Source organism: Phalaenopsis equestris, unplaced genomic scaffold, assembly GCF_001263595.1.
Source record: "Phalaenopsis equestris unplaced genomic scaffold, ASM126359v1 Scaffold211921, whole genome shotgun sequence".
In the NCBI taxonomy this organism is placed as follows: Eukaryota; Viridiplantae; Streptophyta; class Magnoliopsida; order Asparagales; family Orchidaceae; genus Phalaenopsis; species Phalaenopsis equestris.
Genome location: NW_018230889.1, coordinates 51,659 through 79,093, shown reverse-complemented (window position 1 = coordinate 79,093; position 27,435 = coordinate 51,659). Strand labels below are relative to the sequence as shown.

The 27,435-nt window shown below is 33.5% G+C and overlaps 1 protein-coding gene across 1 annotated transcript; it reads left to right on the top strand.

Annotated features, from left to right (window-relative positions):
• Window positions 1-11,529: 11,529 nt before the first annotated feature.
• Window positions 11,530-26,600, top strand: LOC110036863 (cytochrome P450 CYP72A219-like). Its single transcript, XM_020741414.1, has 5 exons — window positions 11,530-11,838; window positions 23,412-23,647; window positions 23,799-24,043; window positions 25,231-25,618; window positions 26,082-26,600. Exons 1-5 carry the CDS (start codon window positions 11,556-11,558, stop codon window positions 26,514-26,516), a joined length of 1,587 nt encoding a protein of 528 aa, XP_020597073.1. The 5' UTR covers window positions 11,530-11,555; the 3' UTR covers window positions 26,517-26,600.
• The last annotated feature ends 835 nt before the right edge of the window (window positions 26,601-27,435 follow it).

The window sequence follows — 27,435 nt, the reverse complement described above, 5'->3', positions numbered from 1 at the left end:
CAAACTTTGTTTCTTTTACAAGAAGTTGGCAAAAATGTTTAGTATTTTTTAAAAAATTTTTAATATATCGCCTGTAAAATCCAACATGTCCTAAAAAGCTCCTAACTCCTCTTACTGTAGGTGGTGGAGGTAGGTTTGATATAACCTGAATTTTTTTAGGATCTAGTTCCATGTCATTTTCTGAAATTTTATGACCAAGCAAAATTCCTCTTGCAACCATAAATTGACATTTCTTCTAGTTTAATATGAGATTAGTTTTTTTCACAACATTTCAGAACTTTCTCTAAATGATTTAGACATATTTCAAATGAAGTTCCAAACACAGAAAAATTGTCCATAAAGATCACCAAAAATTGACATCATACATCTTTAAAATATTGCAGGTGCATTACTTTATTTAAAGGGCATTCGCCAAAATGAAAAAGTTCCATAAGGACTAGTAAATGTTGTTTTATCTTGATCCTCTAAAGTAATAGGTATTTGATGATAACTGGTATATCGATCTCGAAAATAAAAATATTCATGCCTAGCCAGCCTATCCAAGCCAGCCTATCCAACATCTGGTCCAAAAAGGGTAAGGGAAAATGATCATTCCTGGTGGCAGAACTTAATTTTTTATAGTCTATGTAGATTCACCAACCAGTGACTTGTCTTGTTGATATTAATTCATTATGCTCATTTGTCACTACAGTCACACCTCCTTTCTTTGGAACATAGTGAATTGGATTTACCCAAACACTGTCTAAAATAAGATATATTATTCCAACATCTAACCATTTTAGAATTTCTTTCTTAACAACCTATTTCATTATAGGATTTAATCTCCTTTGAGGATCAACTCTTAGTATATGTTGATCATCCAATAAAATTTTATGCATACAAATTGAAGGACTAATTCGTTTAAAATCAGCAATGTCCATCCAAAGACTTTCTTATATCTTTTTAACATTTCCAATAACTATTGTTCTTGCTCATCAGTTAACTTTGAGGATACTATAACATGTAATGTAGATAAATCTCCTAAGAATGTATACTTTAAATGTGTAGGATGCATTTTTAGTTCTAGTTTAGGAGGTTTCTCAAAAGATGAAATCAAATTTTTGTTACTTTCTGCAGGATCTAATATTTTAATTTTTTTCTGAACATAATCCAAATCTTCTTTACTCACTTCCGTAATTTCATCTAGAATTTTATCCTCATTTTGATATTTCATATATTCTTTTTCAAATTCGCTTTCAAATGTCTTCTTGAAATATTCATGGCTTAAATGTTCATTAATATCCATTATGAAGCATTCAATCTCTTGCTCTTTTGCAGGGTATCTCATTGATTTTGTAATGTTAAATGTAACCTCTTGATCACTAACTCTCGTAATTAGTTCTCCTTTCTGCACATCTATCAAAGCTCTTCTAGGGCAAGGAATGGTCTTCCTAAAATAATAGGAATTTTCTTATTTTTATCCATATCTAATACAATAAAGTCCACAGGAAATATAAATTTATCAACTTTTACCAAAACATCTTCTATAACTCATATCTTCTATAACTCTCTATAACTCATTTAGGATAGGTAATCGAACAATCAGCTAACTGAAGAGTTGCAGTAGTAGGTGAAATATCTCCCAAACCCAACCTTCTGAAAATCGACAACTGCATAAGATTAATACTGACTCCTGAATCACATAAAGTTTTTCCATAAAATCATTTGCCAATAGCACAAAAAATTATAAAACTTCCAGGATCCTTAAGTTTTTCAGGAAGTTTTTTCTGAATTATTGCGTTACACTCTTCACTGAGTGCAACAGTCTCATTATCTACAAACTTCCTCTTCTTATTAAGTATATCCTTCATGAACTTCACATAGCTTGACATTTATTCCAAAACTTCAACAAATGGAATGTTTATCGTTAGTTTCCTTAATATTTCTAAAATTTTTGAAAATTGATTGTCTCTATTTTTCTGCTTCAATCTTTGAGGAAATGGAGGCAGTGGTCTTTCTATGGTGATTTTCATTGATTTAATGGGACATTCTGACTCAAAATGAAAATCTTCTCCCAATTTTTCATTTTCCACCTCAGTTTTTTCAACTTCAACTTCTTTTAAGATTTACTTAAATAAGTTCCTGAAGGTTTATTGCTAAGTGCGGTAGCAATACATTCCAATTGATTTTCCATGTTTCTAATTGCAGCTCGACTTTATAATTGACTTCTCATTTGCAATATCAATTATTTCATTGGTAACTTTTTCTCCTTCCTCTGCAAATTATTAAATCTTGGGGGGTAATAAGGTTTATAAGCTTGATTCACTTGATTGTTAGATTTTCTCAATGGGTTCACAATGTTGTTTCCCCATTACAGATTTATAGTATTAGAATTATTGTTACTCCAACTAAAATTTGGATGATTCTTCCAATGAGAATTATAGCAATTAGTATAAGGATTATTAGAACAATTATTTATTGCATTTAAGGTTTCATAAGAAGATTGAGATTCTACCATTTATCCTAATGAGTTCTCATCAAGCATAGGTGATGTTTGAGAATTATTCATTTCATATTGATTTATCTTCTTTGATATAGCAGCTATTTGTGTAGCTAACATAGATATTGCATCAGAATCATGAATACTAGCTACTCTTTTTGGATTTACCCTTTTAGAATGCCATTGAAAATTATTAGTTGTCATTTCTTCAATTAATGAATATGTTTCATCGAATAGTTTTAACATTAATGATCCACCAATAGTAGCGTCAATTATAGATCTAAGAGATCCAACCAACCCATTATGAAAAGTTTTAATAATTAACCAATCTGGCAACGCATGGTGTGGACACTTTCTACGGAGATCTTTGAATCTTTCTCAGCATTTATAAATTGATTCCCCTTCAAACTGGCAAAAAGATGTAATATCATTTCTAAGCTTAGCAATTTTTTAAGGTGGGAAATATTTAGATAAAAATTTTTGTGATAAATCTCCCCATGTTCAGATGCAAGTGCTAATAATTTTAACTACATCTTAGCTTTATCCCTTTGTGAAAAAGAAAAAAGTCTAAGTCTAACAACATCACTCGACACTCCAACATATTTAAATATAACACATAATTCTAGAAAACTAGCAAGGTGTAAATTAGAATCTTCAATTGGTGTTCCTCCAAACTGATTATTTTGAACCATTTGGATAATAGCAGGTTTAAACACAAATGAATTGACAGCTATAACAGAGTTTTGTATAATCAAAGAATTTCATCTACTATAAGATTATCATAATCTCTTAAAGGTATCTGAAGATGTTCATTTTCATTTCCAGCATTATTCAAATTGCAAGCCATTTTGCTAAAATGATCTATCCATTTTGCTAAAATGATCTATCTCTTTTTGTTGATCTATCTCTTTTTGTTGTTTATCTATCTCTTTTTGTTGTTTTCAAATTTTTTAAATAGTTCTTTCTAACTCAGAATCGTAAGGTACTGAATTTTCAGATCTTAAACTACACATGAACAAACAAAATAGGTAATTTAAAATAAGCAAACACACTTAAATAATAAAATGTTCAATATAAACTACAAACACTCTTTTTTTTTAGTTTTTAAAATAAAAATTAAATAACTTACTATTTTCTGTTACTTCCCGACAATGGTGCCAAAAACTTGATGCGAGTAGATTTAGTGTGTTAATTTTGCAATTATTTTTCAATATTATAAAATACACATGTCAGATATAATAATAAATATACATTGTAATCCCAACAAAAATAACTTTTATAAAAATGGTTTATCTTTAAAACTCTTTTAAACTGTCAAATCCCTTTAAAAATAACGCAAGTATATGTATCTCTCAAGTAATAATAGTCTCTAATGGAGTCCTAGATATCGATCCCACAGGGAAGTTGGAAATGCTTGGAAATATTTCTTAAGATTATAATTATAATTTAGACTACAAAAAAAGTAAAGTGAGATGTTTGAATATTAAATATAGTGAATGTTATTTAAAATGTAGTTTAAAGACAAATTTAACTAAACCAGAAACTAAGCTTTTAAAAGTAAAATTATGAAAACTAAACAAAATTTTTGTTCAAGGAAAGCTCAAATTTAAGAAAGCATCCTTCCCTTACAATGAGCATTTGGATTGTGAACAAAGTAAAATTATTTGAAAATATATATATAAATTGTTTTGTGTAAAATAAGAGCAATCTTATTCTTTACTCTCTTTTGAGTGTTAAAAAGAACATTAACTAATCCAGGATTTGGTCTCTAATTCTATAGTTAGGCTAGGAGGATATCGACAACCACTCTGGAGCTCCCACCACTCCCTCTTCTAAGAACTAACAATCTTGCATTAGATTCTAATCAACTGGACCAACTTAAGAATTTTAATCTGTCACCTTAAAATCTCCAATTATGCATCCAACAAAGTATATTTCCCTATTTATTTTCACTTAATTCCATGGATGGCATGCTCTCCAATGAAATTAAATGTGTTTTTCCCCATGTTGTAGAAATCATAGCCCTTTCAGAACATATGTTTCTCAACGCATTTTGACATTTCAATTGGCCAGATCGAAAAGTAAATAAAGATCGGAGTTCAAATCATCACAAATTATTAACATTTAAAACCGTAGAAAACAAATTTACTTCATCACAAAACCATATTTCAAAGTAGAGAAAAGGATAAAGAAGACTGCTCAAAATTCATGAGAAGGATATAACAAAACACATATTTCATATATAAAAACAAGTTTATAAAATAAAAGAAATAAAAGACGCAACTTATTTTGCAATCCTTCCCAAGAAAATCCCTAGAAGTTCTCTTCAATCCTTTCTCTTTTTACAAGCACTTTCAATTCTCTCTTAGAATTGTAATGAAGAAGAAATATCTCACCTTCCCTCTCCTCGTACAACCCTAGAAGAAAATCTCCAAGCCCTTGACTTTCTCTCCCTATCTCTTCCTCTTGCCTTTCACGCCACCACCCTTTCACGTCACACACAAACTCCTTGAAGTATTCTTCTTTTATTTTAGGCTGCCTCCTTTCAAAAAGAATTCAAATTTCCCTAAAAAATTCCCTTCAAAAGTCAACTCTTTTGAATTCAAAAGATGTGTCATTTGATCTAAGAGACATATCCCTTCATAAAAGAGCCTTCCAAAGTGTTAGATGCAATAAATTAATCCAAATGGTATTTTAAACAAGTGTCCCTTTGAAAATTTTCCCAAAATTTGCCTCAAACAACCTTAATTTGCAAAAAGTCATCTCTGGCGCCAAGACTCTGTCAAACAATGCATCATGTGCTAATCTGGCGCATCATGCGCCAGATTCCCAAAATTTGTTGTTTTAGCTCCAAATTTTGTCTTTTTTGCTACGTTTGCTCCAAATGTCTAAAAATGTTATACCTGCAACAAAAACACAAAAAATATCATTCTTTAAAGTGCAATATCACCAAAAAATAGGCATAAAATACATACTTAAAATAACATATTATTTTGGTGTATCACCAAGCTTAAGTTAGGTAAAGCTTAAACTAGGTCTAGTTTCAAATTAGACTAACCTATATTATTAATGGTAATCTAATTGTCAGGAAGGGTTGCTATACTTTTAATTCCCTAAAACTAGGGCTTAATATCTTAAACCAAATTTTGGGAACAATTTGGACTAAAGTGTAAATTTTTAATTTTAAAATTTTGCCCCTAGGTTCCTAACTTTTTATTTTATATATTTTAAAGTGTGGAAGTTGTTATTTTAGGGTTTAATTTTTTATACCCTAAATTTCTTAGCCAATTCTCATTTTAATTTCCAATTTTTTTATATCTTATAACTATATTTCAAAATAATTACAAAGTTGGTAGAAAGTTGGTCATTTTCATTTTAGAGAAAGCCCCTGCCCTTGGAAAAACAAGGAAATGTTCACAAGGGCGAGGGGAATAATCCCTGAAATTTTCATATTTTTTGGGATTATATTTATTTTTTAATAACTAATGTACTCTAGAGTATTTAATTATTTAAAAATTAAATATAATTCAATTGCTCTTAACTTTATTTTTATTATTTTCTCCTTTGTTCACTAAGTTCATCGGTATTTATAATTTCTTTTTATGATTTTTCTAGACAATGTTATGTAATTTTAAAGTTGCATTAAATTATTAGGATTTAGTTAAGTAGGAAAAGGAGGATATTATAACTTATCCACGCGACATCCCAGTCATGATCGACAATGTCAAAAATCAATGTGGCGCTATGTGATTTGCAGTGCTTTCCATGTTGCAGTCCACTCCTTTGCTCCACACAGTTCAATGGTCTGATCTAATCTATGTCGTTCATTTCTAATACACGGAAATGGATGACATCAGTTCATCATCCACATAGAACAATGAAACGAAGATCGTTGATGATAAAATGCTAATTTTTCCCTCAATTTTTCATGAATCCTCATAGGGTTTGTTCCTAAAGTTTCATCTAACCTAAATAAACATATATATAAGGTTGATCAAGCATGGTGCATTTATTTCTTTCATAAAAGACCAAAATCAAAGTAAACTTTAGGGTTTTTGATCCATGCCTTATCCCAAGAGGTGTAGCCTTGATGTGACTTGATATAAATGATCGCTTTGACCCTATAAAGCTTCTCCTTAACTCAATTTGGATTGAAATTAGATCTAGCTATGAGCTAGGCTAAATGGTGGCTCAGTTTATCTTGGGATTGGTTTGAGTGCACAAGAAGGCTTGATTTTGATTGGGATTGTGTTCGTGCAACTTGGGGAAGCTTTTAGGATGTTTGGATTTGAATTTTGACAAGGTTCAATCAAGTCAAAATTTTGTCTGGGCTTAAGGTTAGAAAAATAATCCAAGTGGGGTTAAGGGCTTGGAGAGATGGGGGATCGAATTCCTTTGTCTAGGAGAAAATTTTCTCTGTTGAAGGCTAAGGTTAAAGAGTCTAAATAGAGAGCATGGTCATCTATGGAGATCTCAAGTTCCTCTTTTCAATGGCCATGGGAAGCTTGACATGAACTGAGATAGGCGTGGGTAGCTCCTTTATGAGTTTACAGAAGCATGCAATGCTTTCTTGGATGAATTAGGGGTGTCATTTGCCAATTTTTGAAGGCTTGACCATGTGGGCTCCAGTGGGGAAGAGAGTTGGAGGTGTGGTTGTTGAGCTCAACCAGGGTCTGGCTTGACCCGAACATGAGAGGATTTGAGTATGGGAAACTTAGTTGCCAAGTGTAGAAGAAAGGGGTGGGTGTGATCTCCTTTATATCATCTCCATTATTTTATTTTTTTTTTAATTTTGGTTTTTTGTAAAATAGTTTAGGGTATAAGTCATCATATATCCTGATGAGTTAAGCTTGGGTTATGGACGACTCATTTAGAAATGGGCCATGGGCTTGGACCATGGACTTGGATCGTGGGTTAAGGCTTTAAGGTTTAAACCTATGTTAAAGCCTAACAATCCTTACAACAATCCTTTTAATTAATTAATTAATTAAAAAAATGATAAAGTTGATGATATGATCATGGGTTAACCATATGGTCCAATGTTGACCATATGGTCCAAGGTTGACCATATGGTCCATGGGTTGACCGCATGGTCATGGATTAGATGGAGGAGGTGAAAAGGTCAATTTGGTCAAATTTTGGCTAAATTAGGGTTAAGCCTAATTGGTGTTGACCATGTCTAAGTACCATCAAAGTTTGTATTCAAAAGGTCACATTAGGATTTTAGTCTGATTTTTATGATTTGTTAGAGTTAATGAAGTCCTTGGTAAGGTTAAGGATCAATTTGTATAGATCCTTCTCCCATGATAGATTTGGTAGTTAAAGTGGTTCATAGGGTGTAAAAACAAGTTCCTAAGGTTTCAGATTGATTTGGGGGATCTAGGGAAAATAAACAACTCTCTAGGGTTTCAGGTTCTGGAGGTTCTGGGGTATGTCTAACTCCTGGTAGTCAATTTAGGTTCACCTAGGCATGTCTACCCCCTGGTGATTTATTTAGCTTCTCACCAGGTCAAAAACCTAAACCCACTCAACTAATGGTTGGGGCTTGAGCTTGAAATGGTGAGGTCCAGGAATGCACAACCTTAGTTTAAGGTCATGTATAAGTGGGTAGGATGAGTTCTCACAAAAGTGAGGTTAATAAGGCCTCATTAAATCTATTAAAATACTAACTTTAAATTTTACAATTTACTAGGTCCCAGGCCCCAGATATGAAAAGTGGAGGGATGTAATAGGTAGTTGAAAACAAACATATTTTTTGTCGAATGATCATGATATCAAATTTTTTAATCATTGTGTAAATGATAGGGCGACTCTTCAAAGTAACACACTGTATGACCTGAATAACGTGAAAGTGTACAAGGGCTGCTGCACTAGCGCCCCGACAGATGAGGTAAATAAGTTATTCCATGAAACTAATATAATGGTAGGATATTGGTATATAGGTACTCTCTCAAGTAGATTAATGAAAATTTTTGGTATCACGATTAATAGAAAGATAAATATCTTATGTATTTAAGAAACTATATGGGTTGGAGAAAAGGCTAAGGAGATTGATAGCTAAGTTATTAAATTGTTACTCAGGTAAAAGTTGCACTAGAAATGGTGTAGGTGTAATTATAGATAAGAGTTTTAAAGATAATATTGTAAAATTAATAGAATTGGAGATAAAATTATAGCCTAGATTGTTGTTGATACTAAGATTTTTAATATTATAAGTGCTTATGCTCCTAAAATGGGTTTAGATTAAGGATCCAAAGAATAATTCTGGAATGGTCTAGAAGAATTAATAGAAATGATACCTCTTAAAGAAAGAATTTTTTATTGGAGGAGATTTAAATGGACATGTCGGTAGAGCATTACAAGATTATAGAAATATTCATGGTGACTAAGGTTTTGGAGCGATTAAATAAGAAGGTAGAGTCATATTAGATTTTGCTTTAATGTATGCTTTTGTTACTACTAATACTTTATTTAAAAAAAGAGATAAACATATTATTACTTATAAAAATGGATCTAATAAAACACATATTGATTATTTTCTTATGATAAGAAAAGGTCATCAAGAATGAAAATATTGTAAGGTCATTCTAAGTGGGAATCATAGTCATAAAATTAGATTAGGGTGCCTAAGAGACACAAATAAAATTATTTTTATTAGTAAAATTCAAGATTTTGAGATGTGGCATGTTCGTGAAGAAGAAAATTCTATTTAGGATAAAATAACAAACACTAGCAAACATGTGGCGAAAGATGTACTTCGAGAATTAAAAGAAAAAAATTTTATAAATAAAAATAGATGGTGGTGGAATAACAATGTTCAAAAAAAGATAAAATATACAAAGTTATCTTATAAAAATTGGTTTAAATGTAAGATATTAGAAAACTGGGAAAAGTATAAAATGGCTTGTAGGGTGTTTAAGCGAATAATATATGATGTAAAAAATCATGCTTTTAGTGATCTTTATAATAGATTGGATACTAAGAAGGGAGAACAAATTAGATAGTAAGGATATATATACATATATATATAAACTAGTCAAACAATGAGAAAAGAAAAGTAAACTCAAGTAAAGTGTATTAAAGATGAAAATCAAAAGGTGCTTTTTTTAAAAAAAAGATATTCAACATAGGTGGGTGAGCAATTTTGATAAACTTTTCAATGAAGTTTTTGAAGATACAATCAACTTTAGTAATCTTAATATTGTTAATAGTAATAAAATATTTCATTTTTACCATCGCAATAGTAAAAAAGAAGCTGAGGAAGCTATAAAAAAAATCTAAGGGTGAAGACTCTTTTGGACCCGATGATATCCCAATTGAAGTGTGGAAATATTTAGGAGATTTTTTAGTTTCTTGGCTTACTAAACTCTTTAATGGTATTATAAAAATTTTTAAGAAAATTTCTGAGGAATGGAGGAATAGTATTTTGGTCCTCATTTTTAAAAATAAAGGGGATGCATAAGAGTGTGCAAAATATAGAGAAATTAAGTTGATCTGTCATACTTAAAATTATGGGAGAAAGTACTTGTACATAGGTTAAGTCATATTACAAAAATTTCTCATAATTAGTTTGGATTTATCTTGGGTAGGTTTACTATGGAAGATATCATTTATTCAGAGGTTTGATGGAGAAGTACAGAGAAAATAAGGAGGATATACATATGACTTTTATTGATTTAGAAAAAGCTTATGATAAGGTTTCAAGGGACATCCTTTGGAGAGTATTAGAGAAGAAAGGTGTTTCTATGACTTATAATCAAGTCATTAAAGATATGTATACTAAATTTGTTACTTGTGTCTGAACATTAAGAAGATTGACCAAATATTTTCTTATTTCAATTGGATTACATCAGGGATCTACTTTAAGCCCGTATCCTTTTGCTTTAGTTATGGATGCTCTTACTAGACATTTACAAGAGGATGTACCTTAGTGTATGCTTTTCGTTGATGATATAAATTTTGTGGATAAGACTAAAGAACGTGATCAAGAAAAAAATTAATTATGGAGGTCTACAATGGAGTCTAAAAGCCATTGTTTCAGTAGAACTAAAATTGAATACATGTAGTGTAATTTTAGTAGTAGTAGCTCCAGTGACATATTTGTAACATGGGTGAACAAATTATTAAAAGGGGTGAATGCTTTAGATATCTTGTGTCTATTGTTCAAAGTGATGGTGATATAGATGGGGATGTTATAAGAAGAAATCAAGCTACTTGGTTGAAGTTGAGGAACACTTCAATTATATTATGTGATATAAAAGTTCTGCTTGGGGAGAAAGGAAAATTTTATAAGATGGTGGTGAGACCTGCAATGCTCTACGACACATAATGTTGGTATTTAAAAGAGAAGCATAAAATTAAGTTAAGTGTTGTCGAGATGTGAATGCTTACGTGGACGAGTGGCTTTACACTTAAAGAAAAAATGCGAAATGAATTTATCCATAATAGGTTCGTGTAATTCCTGTGGCGGATTAAATTAGTGAGAGTCATCTTAGATGGTTTAGTCATATTAAATGTAACCATCTAATAATCCGATTAGGAGAGTACATATTTTAAATTCAACTTATGTTCAGAAAGGCAGAGGTAGATGTAGAAAGACTTAGGCATATTGTATAAAAAATGATCTTAATATATTAAACTTACATGAAAATATGACATTCAATATAACTCAATGGAGAAAAAAGATTCATGTAGCTGACCCCACCCAACTTAGTGGGATAAAAGGCTCTTTTTTGTTGTTGTTGTTGTTGTTGTTGTTGTTGCTGCTATTGTTATTGTTGTAAATTAACCTAGAAGATTAGCAGCTATTTGGTTCATTGAAAATAAAAAATCAAGAGTAAAAGGAATAAAATTTATATCAGCAAAGTTTTTTTTCCGACGTGTAGTTGGACGTTTCTCCTTTCATTTCTTTGATCATCATGGCTGCCACAATATCGGTAAAAAACAGAGAACAAAATCAGGACATAAGAAGTATCTTTTGATAGTATATTCCAAGAAAAAAGAAGTATATATCCGCCCCCAGTAAGCACTTAAAACCAGAAAACTTCTTGACTAAACCTCCTCGGTAGGTAACAAGATGGAGATCGTGTATTGGCTGGCGTTCGCAGCCACAGCGGTGATAGCCGCGGCGGCGAGTTGGGTCGGATGGTCGTTAGCATGGTTATGTTTCCAGCCGCGGCGTTTGGAACGCAAGCTGAGGGCGCAGGGGCTTCGGGGAAGCAGGTATCGTTTACCCTTCGGTGATATCAAGGATATTGGGAATCTCGTCGGAGAGGCTCGCCGGAAACCTCAGCCGCTTTCTCACCGGATAGTTGATCGAGTCGATCCCCATTTAGCTCGCTTTGTGGATATTTATGGAGGTAAATCTGTTTATTTTATTTTATTTTAAGCTGTTTGTTTGGGTGAATCTATTCTGCTGTTCTGCTTTTAAATTTTTGCTTTTGCTGCTTAGAGGTTTTTAGGGTTTCGTTGGCCTTCGGTTTGGGGAAGGAGGTATGATTTGCGGGGTTTTGGAGTAATTGTAGACTTAAAGTAGTCTTGTTATTTACACATGGCAAGCTTAATCCTGACAAAAGCGCAGCGGTAGTTTACTGTTTGCTGCATTTTTGGATTTATTGAAAGCAGGGGTGCAAACATTAGCGCAGACTTAGCTCTTGTTCTGCTCGTTTATATTTCGAGCTCAAAAAGTGTGTTCGTGTTCGACTCGTTTGCTTAGCGAGCCGAACACGAGCCGCTCACGAGCAAATAGTAGTTTTGACAACCCTAATTACGTAGCCAGACATAGCCAGAAGATGTTAAGGATTGAGACAAGATTTAAAAAATCATTTGAATCTAATTTAATAATTTTTATTTTATTTTCATAATTAATACTTTTAATTAATTATAAATCTTTGCTGCCTATTTTTAAATACTACTCATCAAATATATATATATATATAATTGATTAGTAGTATTTCGAACTAAAACGATCCGAACATGAACGAACAAACATTCTCTTAAAACTTCTATGTACATAAAATACTTAATCAAAACAACATTCGTAATACACAGTGGCAACAGTAGTGTTAATTTTGATTAAATTTTTTATTAACATAAACCGAAAGAATATTTTCAAAATGATAATATTTACAAAGCAATAGTGGCAAAATTTTACATTAAAAAGCACAACATAATTATAATCGATGATCAGAAAAAATATAATTTAACTTTTAGTGGAAAATCATAAGTTCAAGTCGTGGGTCTTAGAATTTTAGCACATTCATAAAATCTTTTTTCATAAATTTATGCAAATCATTGTTTGAGAATTTCTGGCTAAACTATGTTCTGAAGTCAAGTTTTACCCGGGCTTAATTTAACTCACATTTCAATAGGCTTAGAGCAAAATCAAGCCATACTTGGAGAAAATTATTTTTATTAAGAAATGTTGAGCAATAAATCATAAATTATGTGGTTCATTTTCGAGACTTGAGTAATGAGAACAACTAGGCCACAAAGACTTCCCAGGACATACAAGTTGGCTAATTGACGCTTAAGCAGACTTAAACTAAATGATTATGTTCTGCTAATTCCGGTGGATTTCTTTCTATCATTCCTCGCATTAGTAGTGCTTTATTGGTTACCAATATTAATCAGAAGTATTGATGTTCAAAGGGATAGTGCAATTATAATTTTAAGCAAATTTTGTTGTGAAGCGATTAAGTACATGCCACACAATTCTTATATATTTACATACCTAACACCTAAACTCTACTTTTTACCTTAATAACACCCAAATCTTTCATATCTCTATTTTAAGTAATGTTGTATATATAAAGATTAAAGTTTAGATGTTAGATATGTACATGTATAAGAATTAAATGGTATGTATGTGTGTATGTATGTAAATCTTTTTTTATTTATGTTGCGTTTTCATCGCGGTATAGTAATAATTTGGCATCTTAGTTTGGACGAAGCTATAACACAAATAAAATATCAAGCAGGAGGACACCCCTCAATTTTTACGTGGAATACTCTATGAATGAAAAAAATCACGTGATTCGGCTCTACTGAAATAATTCATTTTGTAATTATGACTACAGAGACCTAGTCTCCTCTTGAATTAGATAAGATGAAATTACAATCTAGATGTACAATAATAGTTCAATAGTAATATTTGTAATGGCCACAAAAGCCATAGTCGATTACTATGAAGGCATTAGTTTGTCATAGATGTTGTAGACGGTGATTGTAGCGTCATCTAGTCTTTAGATTTCATAGTTGAAAATAACGGTAGTATTGGTTAGGTAGGCTGTAGATGGTTGCTTTAAGAGCATCGGTAGACCACATAAATCATATGTCATATTTGGTCACATAGGATGTAGTGGTGAGCTGTGATAATGTTCATAGGCCACAAAGGCTAGAGTTGAGAGCTGCATGAATTGTGGACCACGTATGATGTAGTTAGTCATGTAAGTCACAGTGGTGAGTTGCAATGATGTCTAAGCCACATAGGTTGAATTTAGGATCTGCATGAGTTATGAACCACATAGGTTGTAGTTAGTCACATAGGTCATAGTGTTGAGTTGTGATAACGTTTGTAGGCCATAAAAGCTAAAGTTAAAAGCTGTATGAGCAGTGAAACACACAAATCGTAGTTGCTTATGTAGGTCGTAGTGTTGAGATGTGATAACATTCGTCGGTCACATGGGTTGGAGTTGGGAGCAACATGAGCTGTGGACAGTGTAGGCCATAGACGTGTAGGTTGTAGTGGTAAGCTATGATAATATTTGTAGGTCATACATGTTAAAGTTGGCAGTTGCAAGAGTTGTGGACTATGTAGGTCATAGCTGGTCATATAGGCTATAGTGCTGAGTTATGATGTCTGAAGGTCATAAAACCTATAGTTAGGAGCTCTATCTGCTGTGAACCATGTAGGTTGTAGTTGGTCTCGTAAGTTGTAATGGTGAGCTACGATAATGTCTGTAGGTCATAGAGGCCAGAGTTGGGAGCTGCATGCGTTGTGGACTATATAAACCATAATTGGCCACATAGGTCATTAAATTGAGCTGCGATAATATTCATAGGCCATATAAGTCGGAGTCAGGAGCTGCATGAGCTATGGACTTTGTAGGTCAGATGTTGTCATATAGGTCATTATGGTGAGCAACAGTAATGTCTATAGGTCACATAAATTGGAGTTAGAATTAGCCTGGGATGTGAACCACGTAGTCTATAGTTGGTCATGTAGGTCATAATGTTGAGCTGCAATACCACACCAGAGGCTAGAGTTGGGAGTTGCATGATCTATAGACTATGTAGGCCATAATTGGTTGGGTCGGTCATAGTAATAAAATACGATAATGTTCACAATCAATAGGGGTTGATATTGGGAGTTACACGAGTTGTGCTCTACGTAGACCGTAGTGGTGAACTGCAATAATGCCCTTAAGCCACAATGACCAGAGTTGTGAGTTGCATGAGCTGTGGACCACATAGGCTATATTTGATAATGTAAGCCATATTGGTGAGTTGTAGTAGAATTATTAGGCCACAAAGAACGTAGTTGGGAACTGCATAATATGTTGATCATGTTGGTCATAGTTGGCCATTTAAACCATAATAGTGAGTTGTAATAATGCTTGTAGAGCTCATATGCCAAAGTTGAGAACTGCATGAGCTGTGCACCACATAAGCCGTAGTTGGTGATGTAGGCCATGGTGAAAAAATGCGATGAGAGAAATTCATGAGTTTAGAGAAAATCATCATTTGAGAGGTGCATTGTTACACCATATTTGGGGGATGCCATTGTACCATATTTTGTGTGCATTATTATATTGTATGTGGGGTGCATTGTCACACTATGTTCGGAAGGCATTCTTACATCGTCTTCAGGGAGCATAGTTAGATTGTATTCAATGCTCGTTGCAGCACCATATTTAAGGTGTATCTTTACATCATTTTTAAAATGATGCATTGCTCCATATGATACTTCATTACTCCATGACAGTGGTCATTACTTTGCACGGTTCATCATTACTCTGCATCGTACGTCGAGACATTGTAAGGGGGTTCATTTAAATGAGCAGGGAGTGGCTAATGGTGGTCGACGATGACTGGTGTGTGGTTTTCTGGGGTGTTCGGCAGGAGTGAGAAGCATTTTTTGGGACTTCAATTCAAAACCGTACTAGAATTCATCTCTTTCTTGAGGATTGGCTTTAGCTCTAGTCGTTGGTCCTCTAGTTCAAGGTCTGGGTTTGATTTCATAAAGGAGGCAAGACTCTATTTATAGAGTCTAGGAGTGTCTTCTCTATAAATTAGGAAGGAATCCAGACCACTCCATCAGACGACTAGGAGATTCTCACAATCAAATAATATTTTTTTGAACATTTAAGTGCCTTCATGATGTTGAAACTAAGTGATATTGGGCTACTTAGATTCATCTCACGAAGATGCTCAATTTAACTGTAAGATTATTAAATTTGGAATATATTCGATCTTTTAACTCCCTAAAGCTTCCATGATTTAAGCTTGATTTGACTCAGATTAGGGCAATTTTGGTGTCATTAGTTCCATCTAGTTGAGCTAGTCAGTTCAACTACAAATTTGCTAAAATTGGGGTTATGTATGTCATTTGATTTGAGTTTAAATTTTTCTTGCTAAAAATACATTGAGATTCATGTTAATCGCCTTGACTTTTATGGCTAACAATAAAATTTGTCGATGATGTATTAGTTGCCCCTGAATTTTTTAGCGATGTCGTTTGCTTGTCCAAAAATTATCAAAATAATAAAATTTTTAAAAACATATGAAAATTTGAAATATTCTAATGGCGGTGGCTAGCAGCGGCTTGTGGGGGCAGGCAATGGTGTTAAACAAGGATTGATGGCGACAATTGATGATCAACAGTGACGATTGGTCAAAAATGACTAGTGGTTGATTGAGACTAGTGGTCCTTGGTATATGACAATGGGTGACATCCAATGACAGTTGGCATGGGTGACGGGTGAAAAGCGTCTTGTGGCAATGGGTGGTGACTTGTCGCGGTGGAGGAACTAGTCGACAGTTGAACTAGTGCATTAGGTCGATGGGCTAGAGTAGGTTAGTAGGTGTAGCTGGAATGGGTTTGCTGGTTCCATGGACCCACTGGGTGGAATGGCTAGCAGAGTACCACAACAACTGGCCGAAGATTCACGTGATGCGGATTAAATAACAGCCTCATGCCATCTTGCCACACTAATCAGATCCTACAGTGTGATCCATTGCTCAAGCAACTCCTAATTCTGGCCTCTATGAGCTATGTCTTTATGGCAGCTCACCACTATAGTCTGCATAGCCTGTATGAACAACTACGCTCTACGTAATCCACAGCTCATGCTGGTCCCAACTTCGTCCTCCAAAGTCTATGGATGTTACCATAGCTCACCATTACCGTCTGTAATGAAATATGATATACATGTTTCATAACTCATGCAGTTGATAATTCCGATATCTACAATAAACGAGTATTATTGCAGCTCACCATTACGACCTATGTAATCAATGACTTATGTTGCTCATAGCTCATGCAACTCTCTATTACAATTTTTATGGTCAACCGATGCTTCTGAAGCAACTATCTTTGGTCTGCATGGCCTGCATGAGCAACTGCTACCATAGATTTTAACTATAGGCTCTACAACTAGCTAACATTAGAACTACCATCTACAACATTCTTGGGGGGCTATTGCCTTCATAGTATTGTACTCGACCTTTGCAGTCCTTTACAACCATTATTACTAAACTAGCATTATATATCAATTTTGCAATTTTATCTTCCCTAATTTAAGAGAAGAGTGAGCATATGTACTTTTAATTACATAGTGAATTACTTCAACTGAGCCAGACCACATGATTTTTTCCTTTCACTATGTATTACATGTAAAATAAGCTGGCCGAAGATTCGCGTGATGCGGATCAAATAATAGCCTCATGCCATCTTGCCACACTAATCAGATTCTACAGTGTGATCCATTGCTCAAGCAACTCCTAATTCTGGCCTCTATGAGCTATGGTCTTTATGGCAGCTCACCACTATAGTCTGCATGAACAACTACGCTCTACGTAATCCACAGCTCATGTTGGTCCCAACTTATTCCTCCAAAGCCTATGGATGTTACCACAACTCACCATTACCGTTTGTAATGAAATATGACATACATGTTTCATAACTCATGCAGTTCCTAATTTCGACATCTACAATAAACGAGTATTATTGCAGCTCACCATTACGACCTATGTAATCAATGACTTATGTGGTTCATAGCTCATGCAACTCTCTATTACAACATTTATGGTCAACCAATGCTTTTGAAGCAACCATCTTTGGTCTGCATGGCCTGCATGAGCAACTCCTACCATAGATTTTAACTATAGCCTCTACAACCAGCTAACATTACAACTACCATCTACAACATTCTTATCGAGCTATTGCCTTCATAGTGTTGTACTCGACCTTTGCAGTTCTTCACAACTATTATTACTAAACTAACATTATATATCAATTTTGTAATTTTATCTTCCCTAATTTAAGAGAAGAGTGAACATATGTACTTTTAATTATATAGTGAATTACTTCAACGGAGCCAGACCTCATGATTTTTTCCTTTCCCTGTGTATTACATGTAAAAATCATGGTGTCTCTTCCCGCTACTTTTCTTTTATCTATTTGTATGTGGGATCTTCGTGCAATATTAAGACGTTAATTTGTTACTATATAGTCACGGATCTTCTGACACACTTTAGTTTAGCATTATCTTTGGGAAGTAAAGTCCTGTCTGACACAACCTTGAAGTCTGAGACCCAAAGGCTTCGCTTCTTTGAATTGTTTGATGTGAGGGGAAACCTTTACTACAATGTTGAAAGTTTTTTTCATTTAACATTCCATAATTGTCCACCAATATAGACATACAAGCACTAATCCACTACAACACCTCCTCAGTATTAGGAGTACGTTCCTACAAGTCACTTTCAATTAGACCCACATTATGAGCCCAAAGAAGAGAGCTTTAGTGCCTAGAATAAAGACTTGCCCTTTGGATCAATTGCGGTCTAACTACACGATCAGTTAAACCTTTACTTGAAGCATCAACAAAATTCTCCTCCTGTGCACCAACATCAAAACTTTATATTCTCCCTTTGAAGAAATAATATCATCAATTGAAAAACCTACAAAGTATCCACACTTTTATTTAGGCTAGCCCCGTATCACCCTTAGTTAATCTTAAGTATCCATGAGTTTTTGGTATTGCTGAGAGAAGAAAACAACCATAGAAGATAATTCATCTTTGCACTTTGCTAACTGACTTACCAATAATAATATGTGTACTACATATGAGTTATTCACCTTCTTGTGCTTGTCAAGGATGTGGTAAATCCTTGCAAGATCAGTCTTCCATGACCTTGAAGAAAAGGCCAGTTCATCTTTCAAGGGTGTCAGCATCGCCTCCTCAAAATTTTGCTACTTCTACTATTTTTTTGGGGGAAAAGATTCCCTTGAATTTGGCATCTCAAAGCACAAAAAATCTCATATGGAAGTATAACAAAGGCATAGAAAATTTTCTCCATAAAATGCACTGGCAGCTCAAAAAATCTCCTTCAATGGTGAATGATAGCAACACAAAAGGGAACTCCGTTTATGGTTCAATAGTAGGTTGAGAGACTCAGTTAGTAGGCTAATGGAGCTCTGTTGATCGCATATAAAATAGATTGGAAGATTCTGAGGCAGAAAACATCAACACAAAAGGGAGCTTCATTGATCGCACAAAAATAGCCTGGGAGACACCGGAGTGGGCAACAACAATTTAGAATGGGTGGTCTTTGATAGGAAAAAAACAAAAAAGAAAAAAAAAAGGCTAGGAGACTTTGAGGTGGGCAACAAAAATGCAAAACGGAACTCTATTGATTGAATAAAAATAGGCTGCGAGACTCTAAGGTAGGCAACAACGATGCAAAAGCGAATTTTATTGATCACACAATAACTAATTATGAGAATCTAATTTTTCTCCTCTTTTTGGTCTATTTATAAGCTCAAAATCATAAAAAGGGGCCAAATTTTGAAAAAAAATCATGGATCCCGTGGATTGCTGCTGTGGCCGCCTTTTGTCCACCAGATCACTCCCACTTTATATCGTTTGATCTTGCATCTGTCAGATCGCTGTCGTTGTCAACCATCGTCCATGTACCCTTATCACTAACGCGGTCTTCCTGCTTGATCACTATATCCTCTCATCATCTAATTGAACACCCAACTGACCCAATCAGACCCAAAGCTATCCCAACTGCCCCGAAACTTGTCAACTGTCACCTGATTTAATAAGTTGCTACCATCTTCTACCTCTACCTGCATCTGCCGTCGTTGACTTTTATCTCTGGCCATCAGTACTAGCCTTCATCACTGGTCGCCACCATAGCTGTCGGCCTCTGCATGCCGACGCCGATCACAAAATTTTAAAATTTTCAAAAAAATTTGGCTATCTCGATAATTTTTGGGAAGAAATTTGAAATTGCACAAAAATTGTGGAGCAATCGATAAACCATCAATAAATTTTCTCATTTGGCACGAATCTTGAGAAGTGGCATGAATCTCGAGATATTTTTTTTGCATAAAACATTTAAAATCAAATTAAAAATCATCTAAAACTTCAATTTCAGCAAACTTAAAATCAAATTGGCCGACTTAATGGGATGGACCCAATAACACAAAAGTCAGCCCAATCTGAGTCAAATTAAGCTCTAATCATCTTTGGGTGACTAGTTGGAAGGTCAAATGGATTCCAAATCTAAAAAGCTTTTATTTAAATCAAGCATCTCAGTGAGATAAATTCAATGAGCCCAAGATCGGTTAATTCCCATATAGTTAAGAGACTTAAATGTCAACAAAATATCATCATTTCAAGGAAATATTTCTGAGGTGTCTGATGGAGTAGTTTGGATTCCATCCTTATTTATAATAAGACCAATTTTGGACTCTACAAAAAGAGTCCTACGACTTTTATAAAAGGGAACCTAGGCCTTAAATTAGAGGAGGCAATCTGAAGCTAGTCCTAGCCTTAAATGAGAAGAGAAAGAGTCAATTTCTTGAGTTATTTTAGACTGAAGACTTAACAACTACTTTTTTCTTCTACAACTGTCAACCACCATAGACCACTGCTCGTCGTTTGCCATTGTCCCATTCCTGCCTCCTTAGCTATACCTTACAAAGTAATGCTGGGTGTAATGAAACACCCCTGAAGATTTTGAAATGTTGCATATTAAAGATGCTTTAATGACATCTCTGAAGATGATGAAATATCACACCACAAAGATGATGTAACAACGCACCCCAGTATGATTAACTACTCACAACTGTAGTACTTAGGAAGATGATGACCTTCTTTAAGCTCTTTAAGTTCCCTCATTGCAGCTCCCTGCTTTGGCCTTTGAGACTAATTGATGCTATTACAACTCACACTGTGACTTATTTGAAAAACTAGAATCTATATGGTCCACAACTCACATAACTCACAACTGTGGCCTCGATGACATATAAACATTATTGTAGCTTACCGCTACGACCTATGCGACAAATTATTACCAACGTGGTCCACAACTCATGCAGCTCCCAACTCCAGCTTCTATGACATACGGATATTATTGTAGCTCAACATTATGGCCAACGCGACCAACTACTATCACGTCTTTCAATTACGGCCTATGTGGTCCACAACTCATGTAACTCTCAACTTTGTCCTATATGACCTATTGACGTTATTGTAGCTTACCACGAAGGACTATGTGATCAACTACGACCTCGTGGTCCACTCATACAAATCCCTACTTCAACCTCTATGACATACATATGTTATTATATCTCGCCACTACGGCGTGCATGACCTCTTACACACTATAGCTCATGTAGTTGAAAACTCTAGCCTTTGTGTCATACAAAAGTTATTATAGCTCACCATTATGGTCTACATGAAAAACTATGACCTACGTGGTCCGTAGCTCATGCAACTCCAAATTATGACCTTTGTGGTCTACGAACATTACTGCGGCTAATCACCATGACCAACATGACCAACTATGACTCACAACTCATGTAGCTCTAAACTCTAGCCTCTATGACCTACGAACGTTATTGCATCTCACCACTATGACCTATGCGACCAACTACGAAATACATGATTCATAGCTCGTGCAGCCTCCAATTCCGACATTTATGGGTTATAGACATTATCGCAGTTCATCATTACAGACAACATGACCACATCGACTTACGTGGTTCACAGCTGATGAAACTCCTAACTCTGGCCCTTAGAACTTAGAGTTGTTATTGCAGCATACGTGGCTCATAGCTTCTGCAGCTCCCTACTAAGACATTTATGACCAACTGATGCTTCTAAAACAACCATGTTGACTTACAAAGTGAATAACAACCACAACATTCAACTACGATCTTTACGATTAGTTGGCACTACATCCACTGTCAGCAGCATTCATGGTGGGTTATTGTCATCATAGCAATAAATTACGGTCTTTGCTGCCCTTACTATTATTGTTGAATTACCATTATACATTAACTTTGTAATTTTATCTTCTCTAATTTAGGAGAAGAGTGAGTATATGTACTCATAATTACGTACCAGTGATTTTTTTTCTCTTTCTAGGATTTTTCATGTAAAATCGTGGTTTCTCCTCCCACTACTCTTTTATCTCTTTGTCGTGCAATATTAATATGCTAATTTCTTACTCTATCTTCGTAGATCTTCCGGCACACATCAGTTATTATTAAAAATTTGGCATAGTTAATGCATATAAAATAAAATTAAACTTAAGTAAAATTTAAATTAATCATTAATAAAATCAAAGGAATTATAAATTTTTATTTTAAAAATTATACATTAATTAACTATTTATCATATACTAAATTTTATAACCGCATATTACTAATTTCCTAGTAATATTTTATTGGATGAATTTTGGCTAAACTGTGTTCTGAAGCCAAGGGTTAATCGGGCTCAATTTAACTCACGTTACAGTAGGATTAGAGGCAAATAGGAAATGTTGAGCAATAAATTATAAATTATGACTCATTAGTTTAGTGTAATAACAACAACTAGGCCACAACAGACTTCTCAGACATACATTTTGGCTAATTGACGCACAAGCAGACTTAAGCTAAACCAAAAAATAACTATGTATTTCCAAATTCCGGTGAATTTCTATCAATCGTCCAAGAATTATAATTGATTACCTATATTAATCAGAAGTATTGCTGTTCAAAGGAATAATATAATGAAAAATTTATGTAGAAAATTTATTTTTGAGGCATTTACTTACAAACCACACAATTCTTATATATTTACATGCCTAACATCTAAACTTTACATTCGCCTTTTATTCCACCTAAATCTTTCAGATCACATAAAAAATATCCCTTTTTTTCTTAACTTTTATGTACAAATAAGATGACATATATATATATATATATTAAGTTTAGATGTTAGAAATGTAAATGAATAAGAATTAAGTGGTGTGTATGTAAATCTTTCTTTATTTAATTAATTGTTTTTTTTTTGCATTCTCTTAACACAATTTTTTTAGATTCTTTACAATTCAGTCTCAATTACAAAGCCAAATTTATCAGATTAGATTCTTGTCTGGGAAATTTGATCTCATGGTCTATTTCTAGTTTTATTTGTTAAAAAAAGGGGGCCATTTACATCCATACCACCCAATTGCTACATATCTACCTACCACCTAAATTTTAATTTTTACATGTATACCTCCCATACTTTATTTTTAAACAAAAAAATATCACAGTTTTGACTAGTAAAAAGTGACCGCACCTTTTATGTCATAGGTAGTGTTAGATATGTAAATATATAGGAATTAGTGGCATGCATGGAAGTCTTCCAAAACAAAATGCATACAGGTAAGAACAAGGCGGCATTTTTTTGGTTTGGGCCTTATCGCCCTCATCCCAGGGTGATCATCATGGATCCTGAGCTTGTAAAGAGCATTCTATCTACTAAATTTGGCCAATTTGAGAAGGTAAAACCAACCGCAATTTCAAGGCAACTTTTTGTGGGCCTTGCTGTTTGTGAAGGCGAGAAATGGGTCAAACGCAGGAGAATCGTCAGCCCTGCCTTCCATGTTGAAAAGTTGAAGGTATTTACATATCTAACGCCTAAATTTTGCTTTATATAATCATACCAACTAAATCTTTGCTATGACATCAAATACGTCGCCATTGTAATTTGTAAATACATAGGAATTGAATGGTATGTATTTAAATATTCCTTTTTTTTGGTGTGTATAGATAATGATGCCAGCATTTTCTGCTTGTTGTGATGAGCTGATAAGTCGATGGGAGGACTTGGCTGATAATGTGGGTGTGTTTGAGACAAATGTTTGGTCTGAATTTCAGAAGCTTTCGGGAGACATCATCTCCCGTTCGGCATTTGGTAGCAGCTATAATGTGGGACGACGCATTTTTGAACTGCTGCGAGAGCAAATGGAGCTTGTGATGCAGGCTTCTCGGAATTTGTATATCCCTGGTTTTAGGTACTTTTTTATTTTCTAATTTTCTCGAAACAAATGTCGTTTTTTTCTCAAGTTCTCAAACATTTTGGCGTAGGACATTTACATGAAAATAGGGATTTACTATTACTTTCTCTAAGGATTTTTAACTTACAAGTAATCCAAATTTGTTTTATGACTTTACAGAACCATATTCTTCTAGCAGTTAGTTTCTTAAGGATTTTCTTAGGAAATTGTTCAGGTGTAGATGAATTATATCATCTTATCATTTCATTTAATTTGTACATATCTCTTGTTCGCATATGTCCTATGTTTTAATTATCATAATTAGCAATTTGCTTTATGCAAATCATGCATATTAATTATTAATTTGAAGCAATAGGATATATTCAATAACAAAATGCTAAAAAAATTTTTGTATTTCTCAATGAAAATAATATAGCCAATTCCATGAAAGATTATGAAAAAAATATAAATTTAACTTTTTCTAAAATTCATAAAATTTTCCTTAAACTGATAAACAGCAAATATAATGTGCCTATCATGTATTTGAAAAAAAAAAATCAAAGAAAACTAGCTAAAATGCCTTATAATTAGTAAGAGATGAATTATGTACTCTGATTTCAACCAATTGGATGGAGGTTTAACCTTTTGTTTTCTAGGGAATGCTAATCTTGATAGTTGTCTTGTAGGTAGTTATATTTGTTGGATTCTTTTTATAGCTTTATAATAAAGAAGCCTAGTTCAAATTTAAAAATCAATAATTCTCTTATTGAACATATGAATAATTTTTTTTTAATGGTAATTTGTTTTGTGTTGTGCTTTCAGAGTTTCTTTCTTTATCCACAAGATCAAAAGGCATAGAATTCAATTCCACAATTGATGATGGATTTAGATTCTAGTTCAATTCGGCATTCAATGTTGATTTAATTTTTAAATTTAGTTCTAATTTTAAATATTGTTTTATATTTGATATTAGATTCATTTTTTAACTATTGCTTAACTTTAGATACATGTTGAGAAGCATGTTTTAGATAAAAACCTTTTGGAAATTCATATTTAATAAACTAGATCTTGAATCATATTGCAATTATTTAAAAAATAGTTTTATAGATAAAAAAATGATTTTTAATTTTTCTACTGAAAAGCTATTAAGTTTCATTGATTTTTTATTTTACTTGCAAGAATATAACCAACCATTGGAATTATAGATTTATACCCACCCAAAAGAACAAGCGAAGGAGCAAAATCCACAAGGAGATTGTTGCATTACTTAAAATCATGATTGAACAGAGAGAACATGTGATAAAAAAAGGTGAAGTTGTTCCTAATGACTTGTTGGGCTTGTTGATGGAATCAAACCAAAGGCATGATCAAGAAGGAGATCACCTCCAAGATGTTAATCTAACCACAAATGACGTGATTGAGGAGTGCAAGCTATTTTACTTTGCTGGTCAGGAGACAACATCAGTTCTTCTTACATGGACCATGATTTTACTCAGCATGCATCCATACTGGCAGGATCAGGCAAGAGAAGAGGTTTTGCAGGTGTTTGGCCAAAACAAACCTACCTTTGAGGAATTAAACCGATTAAGGATTGTAAGTATCAATGTATCTGTTGCTTTTCATCTAAGTGCAATTCATTAGTTTATTTTTATTATTACTAAGGAAAAAAAGCCTTTAGTTTTATGGATGTACCAAGAATAACAACCTTTGATTCACTAACTAGTTCAAATTTTGCTCTTATTTCTATGAAACACATGATTGTCAGAAAAATTGAATAAGCATATCTTGATACATAAATGAATAAGGATATAAAGATATTTATTCAAAATAAGAAAATATTAACTATAAACATAGAATTTTTACTTAAAATTCATGATATAACGTGGGATATTTTTATCTGTGTATTTTATGTAAATATATTCTTATATATATAATTTTAAAATGTTACATCTTCATGCTTCCTGTTTTTTAACAAAAAGTTTCCTCAAAACACTCCATAGACCTTCTATAGCTGATGCTAAGGTCGCTATACTAAGATCCGATACTCTTTTTTCAGCTGACTATGATTCTCTATGAGGTTCTAAGATTATATCCACCTGGAGTCACACTTCTTCGACAAACTTACAAAGAAGTAAAGTTGGGAGAGTTTACTTTTCCTCCAGAAGTGCAACTTGTGTTGCCTATCCTCCTCCTCCATCATAGCAAGGAGTTTTGGGGTGAGGATGCTGAAGAATTCAACCCTGATAGATTTTCTGAAGGAGTTTCAAATGCAACAAAGAACCAACTCATCTTTTTTCCATTTGGTTGGGGTCCTCGAATCTGCATCGGCCAGAGCTTTGCACTTATAGAAGCAAAAATGGCCTTGGCGAGAATTCTGCAACGCTTTTCAGCTGAATTGTCACCATCTTATACCCATGCTCCTCACACTATTTTAACTCTTTGCCCTCAACATGGTGCTCAAGTTATCTTACTCAAACTTCCTCCACTATAAATATCATGGCTCAAGTCCTATAAACTTTATGTACTATTACTATCTTCTTCTTTTCTCTTTATCGACTATTTTTCAACTCTAGTTATAAATTTTTTGCATTCTCTTATATGAAAAATATATATACAGTGCATAAGCCTTTATTTGTATTCAAACGTCAAAAAGAAAAAAAAAAAATGAAGCAATGGGTGTATTATTTTCTTATGTTAAAATAATGACTATAAATAGATTTTGTTCCTGTTTTATTCTACCATATGAACTAAGTTTAATCGGAGAACTTAAACCTGGTTTATATTTAACATTAGGGGGCATTTGCATGTATGCCAACTAATTTCTATTTATACAATTCTAATCACTAAAGTTTACTTTTTTTACATTTATACCATCCAAATCTTTCATATTACATATAAATACCACTATTTTAAGTCTTAAAAAGTAAAATACATCTTTTTTTTATGAATAGGTAAAGTAGCATATATGTTAAAATTGAAGTTTATGCGTTAGATATGGAAATGCATAGGAATTACATGGTATGTATGTAAATCTTCCCTAGTATTAGTTATAATTAAATTGTGTGTTACTATAATTGATTTTAAATTGGTGGCATCATGAAGCTACTTTTTTGCTTACTTTGATCACTGCAAGAAAAATAAACTAATTTGTTGGTCATTATTGACCTCACTTTTTAGTCAATTGATTTCCTTGGCTCATATCTAATTGAACCTCACTTTATATAAAACTTGAACGAAAACCAATAATCCCTAAGTTAATATCTAACTAAACATAATTGAAATCAAATAAATCAAAACAAAATCAATACAACCAACTCCAACAAAACCCTAAATTTGACCTAAAAACTCTGTCTTAACCAAAATGCACACTGAATTTATCGTTTTCTCTCCAGATATCATCGTAAGATTTT

Excerpts from the sequence above, each read along its gene's own strand:
- LOC110036863 (XM_020741414.1), top strand. The coding sequence starts at position 11,556 with ATGGAGATCGTGTATTGGCTGGCGTTCGCAGCCACAGCGGTGATAGCC. Across the intron at positions 23,648-23,798 it reads TCCATGTTGAAAAGTTGAAG|ATAATGATGCCAGCATTTTC; the intron begins GTATTTACATAT and ends TGGTGTGTATAG. Across the intron at positions 25,619-26,081 it reads AATTAAACCGATTAAGGATT|CTGACTATGATTCTCTATGA; the intron begins GTAAGTATCAAT and ends CTCTTTTTTCAG.